This window comes from Micromesistius poutassou, assembly GCF_964030765.1.
Source record: "Micromesistius poutassou genome assembly, chromosome: 9".
NCBI classification, from domain to species: domain Eukaryota; kingdom Metazoa; phylum Chordata; class Actinopteri; order Gadiformes; family Gadidae; genus Micromesistius; species Micromesistius poutassou.
The window spans coordinates 18,232,770-18,244,044 of NC_140279.1; the positions used below are offsets into that span (position 1 = coordinate 18,232,770).

General features: G+C 45.8%; 1 protein-coding gene across 1 annotated transcript in view; it reads left to right on the forward strand.

The window, feature by feature from the left end:
* fam20b (FAM20B glycosaminoglycan xylosylkinase) overlaps positions 1-7,976 on the forward strand; it is a gene marked incomplete at its 5' end in the record, with an annotated part of 9,569 nt that extends 1,593 nt beyond the window's left edge. Inside the window, 4 exons of the mRNA XM_084472959.1 lie at positions 1,474-1,645; positions 2,768-2,959; positions 7,045-7,104; positions 7,314-7,976. Of these exons, the coding sequence (XP_084329085.1) occupies positions 1,474-1,645; positions 2,768-2,959; positions 7,045-7,104; positions 7,314-7,545 (656 nt within the window). The 3' untranslated portion in view covers positions 7,546-7,976. The remainder of the gene's footprint in view (positions 1-1,473; positions 1,646-2,767; positions 2,960-7,044; positions 7,105-7,313) is intronic.
* Positions 7,977-11,275: the final 3,299 nt, after the last annotated feature.

The following is an 11,275-nucleotide window of genomic DNA, read 5'->3' on the forward strand; positions in this document are numbered from 1 at the left end:
ATGCGTGTGTCGTTGTGGGATGCTTCATTAAATTAGAGTTGCTTACAACGGATGTCAATAAAGTCTTTGCTCCTGGACATAATGTTCACTTAACATGCACGTTCTTGCCTTTGACCTCAATGAATTTGAAGTAGTGCTTGTATCTCAACCTTGAAAACGCCAACTTTTCATGGGATTGCTCCGGACTCGTCATTTCTACTGCTTCATTGAATCTGTTTGGTGTTTGCGTGTGCATGTGTGCGTGTGTGTGTGGCACGCGTATCCTGGCTTGTGTGTAAAAACACTGGCTCCGATTGGCTACCATGAAACATGACTCTGCCTTAGACAATAATAATCGCTTATCTCTTTGTTAAACCACCCGGTCTCCTCACTATCAGTTTGTGTGGAGCAGGGGTGCGTTCAGATTACGCAGTTTATTCAATCAATTCATAGTAACGCACCGCATTTAACATTCAGTAACGGTAACGGTGTTGTAACGACGGAAAAAGTAATTAGTTCGATTACCCCGTTACTGAAAAAATAACTGATTATCTGATTATCACACACTCTGTGACACTGTGACACTTTGACACTGTGAGTGTCTTGTCTTGTCCTGATGTTTTGTGTTGAGGACCACAATGGAAATAAGTCCTGGACTTTATTGCGTTTTTATCCATCCTATCATCCTGTATTTTATGTTTTTTCATTTGTGTTAGGCATTTGTTTGATACAATTTAATAAATCAAATCAAAATCCAATTGTTTAATAAAAATAAAATAATAAAAACTGCTGTACCGAAAAACATACCTAACCGTGACTTAAAAACCGAGGTACGCACCGAACCGTGACTTTAGTGTATCGTTACACCCTAGTATGCACCAATAAACCCTTGACACGATGGACGTCAAGATTCCGCTGTGTTATTTTTTATTGCATTAATTTATTTGAGAATTATTTGTATTATTTATTGTATTATTCTTATTTATTTTTTTTATGCATTATTTTGGCCCACAAGGCAAACAATTATCTGATAAATTAATGCAATAAGAATAGCGCAGAGTTATCTTACCGGGACAATTATAGGGGAAACACTGAACTGAGACAAAATGATGGGTTTTTTTTGGAAGTAAATGGGTCATCTGTTGTGAAGGATGGGTCGTTTCTTAATGCCCAAGAAGAGCATATGACTAAGGTTCAACTAAGGGGTGTGTGTGTGTGTGCGTGTGCGCGCAGGTGCAGCCAGTTTGCTTTCATGTTTGTATTAACACAAAAACTATAAAAGCCACAGGGAAACCCCTATTGCAACCAAACAAACAACAATGAATGTACAGGGCTTGACATTTGACATTCTCTCTCTCTCTCTCTTCCTATTCAACCATTGTCCTTTTATTCTTCTCTTCCTTTTATACTTTCTTTCTTCTCTTTATACTCTCTTTCTTTCTCTCTCTGTCTCTCCCTGTCTCTGTCTCTCTCTCTCTCTCTCTCTCTTTGAAGGTAACAACACGTGTTTCTATGGCAAGTGTTACTACTGTCGCGAGAGCGAGCCGGCCTGCGGCGTGGGCGAGTCGATGGAGGGCTCCGTGACCCTGTGGCTCCCCGACGTGTGGCCCCTGCAGAAGCACCGCCACCCCTGGGGCCGGACGTACCGCGAGGGGAAGCTGGCCAGGTAACGCGTTCCCGGTACACCTGGGCGACCACGTCCGGTCGTTATCGCGGGGGGGGGGGGGGGATGGGAGGGAGGACTGAGGTCAGATTAGAGGGAGTTTCTGGCTGCGAGTGCATGTGAAGCTGCATGTGCCAAGAGACTGCCAAAAAAAAAAAAAAAGATGCTAGTAAAACTACACGGCCACAGAAACGCTTGATAAGCAGCACAATCGCCGGGTTGGTTTATTGAACCTACAGACCTTGACCGATCACAACCCACGCTGATGCAATTCCCCCCCCCCCCAGTCTCGGCTGTCCACTGGAATGATGCCAGTAAGTATTAGCCTTGGATGATTAACTCTCTGCTGGGAATAAACATTAGATGCTACATGCCGCGGCACAGGGTTTGAAGAGGGGGGGGGGGGAAACACGGCACGTGTCTCACAATGTCTTGTGTGGACGACGGTGGGAAGTCCCAACGCTTGCCGGCGTGCAAGCACACACACACACACACACACACACACACACACACACACACACACACACACACACACACACACACACACACACACACACACACACACACACACACACACACACACACACACACACACACACATTTCACGACCCTCCCCCTCCTCCTCCCAGGGTGTCCGTGCATCCTTAAAAAGTCTTAAATTCATGTTTCTAAATTTAAGGCCTTAAAAAGTCTTAAATTCGTTAAAAATATCATATGCTGGTCTTAAATACTGTAACTCAAGGTCTTAAATTTGTCTGGGCAGGACTATTTTTATTTTTATTTTTCTCGCGGGACTTTTCGGGAAGGACACGTATAGAGAGGCTTCTTTCTTGCTAGATACTTAGTCGGAAACACGCCGTTAAACTGCACTTGTACTTACAGCTTTTGAACCAGAGAGCACTGAGTATCACTTTAATGTTCAACAAACAGACAAAAAGTCACCTTGAATGAGTCATTGAGTGACACACAGGCTATGCTATGGGTTGTAATACAGCGGGATCCCCCCCCCCACCGTCGCGTGCTTTAGGTCTTAAATTTCATTCAAGGTGGTATTAAAAAAGGTCTTAAATTTGACTTGCTGAAACCTGCAGATACCCTGTCCTCCTCCCCCCTCCCTCCCCGCAGGTGGGAGTACGACGAGAGCTACTGCGAGGCGGTGAAGAAGATGCCGCCATACGACGCGGGGCCGCGGCTGCTGGACGTCATCGACACGTCCATATTCGATTACCTCATCGGGAATGCCGACCGCCATCACTATGAGAGTTTCCAGGACGACGGGGGAGCGAGCATGCTCATCCTGCTGGACAACGCCAAGAGGTGCGTGCAGGATACAGGAGCTCTCTCTCGCTCTCTCTCTCGCCCTCTCTCTCTCTGCCACTCCCTCTCTCACTCTCACTCGCCCTTTCACTCTCTCTCCCCCTCTCTCTCTCTGCCTCTCTTACTCGCCCTTTCACTCTCACTCTCGCCCTTTCACTCTCACTCCCCCTATCTCTGCCTCTCTTACTTGCCCTTTCACTCTCTCTCCCCCTCTCTCTCTCTCTCTCTGCCTCTCTCACTCGCTCTTTCACTCTCACTCACTCACTCACTCACTCACTCACGGTAGCAGCAGCTCCAGATCTTGGTTTCTGCAGCAGCTGTGATCCAGCAGCACGTGATGCCGCTGTAGGTGGCGGTGCTCCGTTACATCTGTGCAGATCCAAGTCAGTGTGTGAACTGACGGCCCTTTTATCTGTTCGCTACAGTCGGCTTCGCAAACAGTTTGGATTTCAGCCCGGTCCATATACTCAGTAGACTGGTTCATCTCTGGTATTTTGAACATCTGATCCGCACGCGTCTCTGTGGTTTGGACTGGACGGTGATAGACTGGGTTACACTGTAGTGCAACAATTCGATCCTGTGTGAGGAAGAGGTGAGACCCTATTGGCTGTGCTTTGAGTTTCATGTCCGGAAGTTCACTTCTACACTAAAGACGTCCAGCTTTTGGTCTTGTTCATTACGACGTGCACTGGAAGCAGGTCAAAGTAGTCTGATCAAGGTCCCCATCAGTTCTGGGACAGACTTTGCAAGGGTTCCCGGTACCACTCAATCAGTTTGTGGTGAAGGAAGCCCCCTTCTTTTTTAAGAATGTTTGGAGGGTTTGGCTCCTTGATTTTATATCAAAGAAATTGCAATGAATAATACCCGGATAGACTAGAGACGAGTGCCTGAAATAGAGAGCAGTTTCCCTTGTCTGACCTGATTTCAGAGCAATCTGTGTTATTAATAGTTAATAGTTCTACTGGGTTTGTCTGTTGTGCCTGTGGCGATTTTAACGGCTTCCCTCAGATGTCATCCACTCACGAGCCTTGTGAGAGATTTGTGAATTGTAAAAATAGCACACATGCTCCATTGAACTTTTTTTTATTGTGAACAATATTCAACTAACTAAAGTGGGTGGTTAGTAGACTTGTGCGGTATCACGGAATTGCGGGTATACCAAACATATACCAACTTTGGCAAAGTTTTGAAGCAGGATATATAATAAAATAGTCAACAAAAAAAAAGTCTTTGCCGTTGCATTGTTGAGACTGAAATAGCTTCATTCACCAGCGATGAGGGGCTATTCTGACTTTAATTTCAGAATCCTGACTTTATTCTCTGAATTCTGGCTTTAAACTCAGAACCCACAACAATTCCCATATGGCCCAAATCCTCTTACTCGTACAGCATACTACTGCACAACTTTTAAGTTTGAAAGTATATCATTTTTTTTAAGTTGGAAGGATATTGGATATTCAGCAGCTATTGACACTCCGAATTACAGCGATCTGACGCTGGGGACTAAAGACGTGATCACCGCTAGGAGTCCTGTGTGTCTCGTGATGTGCCTCTGGCCAGGAGATGGTCGGGCAGCAACACCCCTCTCTAATAGAGCCATCATTTGGTCAATAAATCCTACACACGAGGCAAATTACAAAGTGCCCTGCCCCAAACAACCGGCTATCATAAACGCCATTTACCCAGATACGTCTGACGTTACAAAATGTCTGTAATGGGTTAAAATGGCTGTTTAGAAGTGTATGGCGCTGGCTCTACAACAGGAAAAAACAACTGGGCCAGTGGGGGGCCGGTGTGGGTGGAACTTATAGAGTGTGTATAAAACAGGTGCACAAGGAGGTCCTACTCTGTGAGATATGGACCGACTCTATGGAAGAAGTCCCATCTATTCATTATCCTATAGGCCATTAGTATTTAAACCAAGCAAGAATTTGGCAAATTGCATATTAGACACACAGCATTGTAGGCTAGACAATGTCATGCATGCAAAGAGGCCGTCTGAGACAGCCATGTCATCTTAAACCATCTAACCCTACGCGTGACAACAAGTCCCATATGAACTAAGCCCATATGAAGAACAAGGAATGACTCTGTGTTACCGGAGCATGTCTCCTCAAACCACCATAACTAGTGCAAGTGATCCACAGATTCAAGATGAGAATCTATTCAGGACTTGAGTCTGACATCACCCTAGAAAAGATAAGATTGCGGCCGACCTCTCTCATCCTGACAATAGTCTGTTTAATCTTTTCCCCTCTGGAAAGCGGTACGGGGCTATTTTGCCCAAAACATCACGCCACCGCCTCAGTTTCCCCCAAGCAATAGCCCTCCTAAATAACTCTCAAACTTGGACTCCATTGCACTTTATTTTTTTATTTATTTAACACTGCACTATCTACATTCCTATTAATTTATTGCTCATAATGGTACTGTTTGTCCTTGTATTGTGTTTTTGTATTTCTGTTTCACTGTGTGTTGCCTGCATGGAGAAGACCAAATCAAATTCCCAGTATCTGTATACATGGAGAAATAAAGTTGAATCGAATTGAATAAACTACGCCTAATCTAATATAATCTCCGGTGTTTTGCACTTTGAGCCCCTAGACATCCTGGACAACCCTCTGGGATTTCCAGACATCCCCTAGACATCCCAGACAACCCTCTGGGATTTCCAGGATGTCTAGGCAAAACCTCACACACCTTAGACAACTGGGTCGCCAAAATCTAAAGGAGCCAAATACCCGAGACAGGAAACAATCGCCAAAATGTCTTTATTTTATCCTAGACAACCAGGTTGTCCAGGATGTCTAGGGGCTCAAAGTGCAAAACACCAGAGATTATATTAAAGATTATCCTTTAATAAAATGCCAGCAATTGCCAGCAATGCCAGCAATTAGACAACCCTGAGGGTTGTCTAGGATGAAATAAAGACATTTTGGCGATTGTTTCCTGTCTCGGGTATTCGGCTCCTTTAGAATCGCCCCTGTCTACTTCAGAATGGCTGGCTACGGACACGCACAAACCTGTCCTCAAAACAACCCTGAACGACCATTTTCAGAAATGTGCAACTCACCAAGTGGTGAGTGGTGTTCGTCGATGTTCCAAATTCAAGTACCGTAGCAAATACAGTTTCTGTCGTGTTTTATTTGGCATTTTGAAAATCGAAAAAACTAACATTTAGGGTTGTTTTAAGGACAGGTTTGTGACTGCCCCGTAGGCAGCCATTCTGAAGCAGGCAGGGGCGATTTTTTAATGGCGCATTTCCACCGGCGGGTTACGCTTCGGACCCAGCACGCCTCACGCCCCCAGTAGTGAGGGTGCGGTACGGCCCAGCTCAGTGGCGGCTCGCGTTTCCACCGCCGCCAACACCCTTATGGTGGGCGGGGTTTAAGCCAGACGGCGATAGCCACGGCAGCTACGTAAGCATCGTGACCTCATAGCAGCCCGACACAGTGTAGCCTGCTAATAAATCCAAGGAAAAAGATCCATGAACGCGCACAATGAACAAAGAGCAACCATGTAGGAAGTCCAAGAAGGACGGCAAACTTTTGCACGACATTTTCTTCAATAAACAAAGCTCTCACCGTTGTCCAGAAATACCTCGCGGGTAGTACTGTGTTTGTTTGTTACTATCCCCCCCTGTCGCACGGAAGGGATGAATCTGTCGACCAATCAACGACAGACGGCGTGTGTAGCTCAAACTTGCCGGGACCCTTTCAGGCGTCTCAGTACCCCAACGGAGGAGTACCGCGAGACTGACAGACTGACAGACTGAACCGACCCGCACCCTGCGGTGGAAATGCGGAAATGAATGAGCCAAATACCCGAGACAGGACCGGATCGTCAAAATGTCTATGTCAACCGCTCTATTTCATCCAAGACGACCCAGAAAGGGGGCTCTACGTTCACAATACCGGAATTTTCCTCCTTTTTAAGTCAGAAAAGTAATGCTCTTTCTGATGATGAAATTAAACCCAAATCGTAATACACAGAATTCTGTCAAGTGTTTCTTAGGGCTCTACTTCAGGCCCAGACAGCGTCTTTACGTTTTACGGTTGTTGTTGTTGGTGTTTTTTTATCTGCAGTTTTGGAAACGCGGCTCTGGACGAACGCAGCATCCTGGCACCTCTCTATCAGTGTTGTATGTGAGTATACGCGCACTACTACTCTGTTACTGTTACACAGCGTCTACTGTTTAACGGTTTACACAGCGACCTTCCCGACCTTAAACAAACACTATGACGGTTTTGATCCAGAAACTCATTGACCTTTGTCTGTCTGTCTGTCTGTGTGCGTCTCGCTCTCTCGCTCTCTCTCTCTCTCTCCCCCCCCCCCCCCCCCCCCCCGCCCCCAGGGTCCGTGTGTCCACCTGGAACAGGCTGAACCTCCTGAGGAGCCGGTCGCTGGGCGCCGCCTTGCGCCAGGCCCTGACCTTTGACCCCATCCAGCCCGTGCTGGCGGAGCCCCACCTGGCGGCCCTGGACCGTCGGCTCGCCGGCGTCATAGCGACGGTGAAGCAGTGCATCGAGTCCCAGGGGCAGGACAACACGCTGGTAGAGGACCGGATAAACCTGCCCCATCCCTAGAGGCTCCGCAGGGGGTGGGGGGGTGGGGGGTGGGGGGGGGGGAAACACCACGGGGCGGTGGTGGACGTTGTCAGAACCGAGGGCAGGGGAAAACACCACCAGGGGGTGGGGGTGGGCGGTGGGGGGTGGATGTCACAGCTTGTGGCAGGGGGAATTTGGGGACTGTTTTTATGAAGTCCTGTCCTTTTTTTGGCATCGGTACGTTGGTTGGTTTTTTTAAGTCGTTGACGTTGTAGCGGTCAGGCCCCGGTGGGAGCATCTGCCCTGCAGTCCCATCCGGTGTTTTCTGGCACTGCTGCGCTGATGCTGATGCTGCTGCTGCTGCTGCTGGTAAGTCTGTCCTCAATTGGTTCCTGGACTGGCCCCAGGGTAGTGGGTCTACTCCAGCCTGACCAGCGATGATGATGATAATGAGGACCATTATCTTGTGCCAAAAAAAAAATAAAAATAAAAATAAAAAAACGTCCCAAAACACAGCCCCGTGCGGATATTTCCCCCTGGAGGAGAAAATGAAGGTTGCAGGACTTGCCCTGGGGTGGTGGCGGGGAGAGGGACAGACGACATCTCCCGAGAAGCGCTAGCACCCTGCCGTTCGAGAGCAGCAGTGGTAGTGGACACAGGAGGAACACGCCTCTCTGTGGATTGGACGAAAAAACGCCACAGACACAAGCTTTTTTTTCAACTGTTATGCTATCAAGATATCAGGTCCCGTCACCACCAGTAGTACCGTTTTCTCGTCCATTTCCTAAAGTGTAGTATCCTTGAATTTTTTTTTCCTTTTCTCTGCGCTCCGCTCCCTGCTTACATCCTCATCGAGATGGTCTTCCTCCTGTTGTTTTGTGAGAGAAAACTTATGCTTTATGGGAGCCAAGAGATTATTTTTCTTTTTTAATCTGCACTTTTCCCCCAGATCCGGAAAGGATTACAAATGACTACAAACGGTCCAATCGCTGTGTACGTATTACACTTGTTTATAGCATTAATAACGCTAGCTTAAATATACCTGAGGGGTGTGTGTGTGTGTGTGTGTGTGTGTGTGTGTGTGTGTGTGTGTGTGTGTGTGTGTGTGTGTGTGTGTGTGTGTGTGTGTGTGTGTGTGTGTGTGTGTGTGTGTGTCTCTCTCTCAGATGTGGTGCCATACGTTACAGAATGTGAAGATACAACTGTTAGTGACTGGAGTTGACGGGGTGTCGGATATGTATGAAAACATTTTGAACAATAAAGTAATCTATTTCAACACACTCGTCATATTGTTGTGCTTTCTCAAATCGATCCCACACCCTACTGGATCATGTTAAAATAGCAAAATTTGGCTGGGGGGGATCCCCCCAGACCCCCCTACAACGGTTTAGTTTATCACCTTTTTCAACCCTTATGAGTTTGCAGGTATACATGTAAAAGCCGACGGTTTCCTTATTACTGTCAATGGCAGTGGGGTATATGTGTTTTATTGCATGATTCACTAAAATTTGCATTTTAGTGGCCCTTTAAGACCGACTGGAAAACTGATCCCGCTAGGCAAATAGAGGCCAAGCTGCTTAAAACGATAGCCGGTCCGACGCAATAATCTATACCAGTGGCGATATCTCTAAGACTGCAAGGGAAGCGCCGCTTCCCCTAAAAAAAAGATGCTAGACAATTTTCATCGTACGTTTCATACACTTATTCACACAATTCCTTGCTTCAGTTGAACATAATTTCCACATTTCCTTGTTCAAGTTTAATATCGTTTTGGTAGTTGGCCATCACTTTGATTCAGGGAGCCTGAGGTCTGAACTTCAAGTCCTGTATTCAGACTTGCAGGGTGACAGGGGAAAGCTGTGTGGTTTCCTGGTGTTCCTTAAAGACATGGAGTTGGACAGTGCAATGCCTCGGCTTTGCATTGTCTCATTATGGCAGCAACTGTTCTCATTAGTGGCAGCAATTGGAGCTACATCCGCAGGTGTAGAAAGGAGCTTCTCCTGTTTAAAGCGGCTCAAGTCGTACAACTAACACAATGGACCGAGGCCGTTTAAGCAGCCTAGCTCTGCTGGCCATTGAGAGGACACTGGTCAAGTCACTGGAAAAGACGGCTAGTTGGTATGATAGAGCATTTCCTTAAAAAGGAACAGAGCATCAATTACATAACAATTATCATTATAATAACAATTACATTATATATATATATATATATATATATATATATATATATAGGGCCTATATATAGACAATTTATATGACGCAGGCCGAAAATGAGCTTCCCCTCTTTGAAAGACCAGCAGCCGCCACTGATCTATACAAATAGATATTTATCACTTAAGTCAGTCACTTAAGTTCAACACCTTGTTTCGTCACACACACACACACACACACACACACACACACACACACACACACACACACACACACAAATATGAATGTGTGGGTGGGTGATTTTTAAATGCCTTACCCTTGCAGATTGGAAAGCGCTCTATGAGTCATAAGGGATGATGGTTGTTCTCTCAACAAACCCACCTGTATCTCTCCCCCCCCCCCATGTGGTCAGGTCTGATCGCCTGGTTTCTCGGGAGAGGTAGGTTACCGAAACCATTTATAAATGGTCTCGTATGAACAAATTCCCTTTCTGTCACACACACAACTTCTGTAGTGCCTTACTCCTTGTCATCACTTGGCGCAACAACTCGGTTTGCTCGCGCAGCGATGGATTTATCTTAACAAAAGCTCCGAACCGTGAAGGCGATGATGGAACAAGGTGTCGAGTATGCCGGGATGAGGAGACCGCACCGCCGATGCAGTGGCTGGAGGCTGGCGTTGGCTGTTACCATGCCGTATGTCGTGGCGATCGCGTGTATGGCATTTACCTTCTACTGGTGCAACACCATAACCTCACAGATCTTGGTGAATGGGGTAAGAAATACAGGCCATACCTAATCTGCTACTTGTTGTTTGTTTAAATTGAAATATTGTGTGTGTGTGTGTGTGTGTGTGTGTGTGTGTGTGTGTGTGTGGAGGAAGTCGGAGCGGGCCAATTACAAAGGTCGTTACTGAATTGTGTTTTCAACGAAGTGAGTGATCTTTGATGGGTGCCGTGCCACAACATCACACGTGTTATTTATTTCAATACAATATAAATAAAAAAAATAGGAAGGTAGGAATAACTTCAGACTAACCTGACTGTGACTTACATTATATACTTTTGAGTTACTTTTTAATTTAAATATAAGCAATTTAGTGTTGTTTAGATTATTATGGCATAGGTCTTTGGATATGATATACGATTATGTGTAGATCACAGATAATTCTAAGGGAGAATATAATAAAAACCTAAAGAAAATGCTCCATCCCATGTAAATATCTCTAGGCTAATGCTACAGTTGAGGGATAAATAGGTAGAGAGTTTATGTTTTGTCAAATACATTTCCAAGCAACAGAATACCCCTATGGTCTAGTCAGATAGTTGTACTACTTTACAGACTAAAGGAGGGGGAGGGAGGATTACAAGAAGCAATGTTTGATGTTGCTGAGGTCAAGTCTCACAAGTCCGAGCTCTGATATCATTTCCGAACTCATTTCTAGCAGTCGCTGGTCGTTTTCTCCGAATTCCGATCTGTCTGTAACGCACCAGGTGTGTGTGTTATAGGGTTAGGGTTAATTTGAACATTATTTTAAATAAAGTATATATTATTACCTTAGTTTACATAAACACCATTACCTGATAATCGATAATGGACACCAAACATGAACACCATTA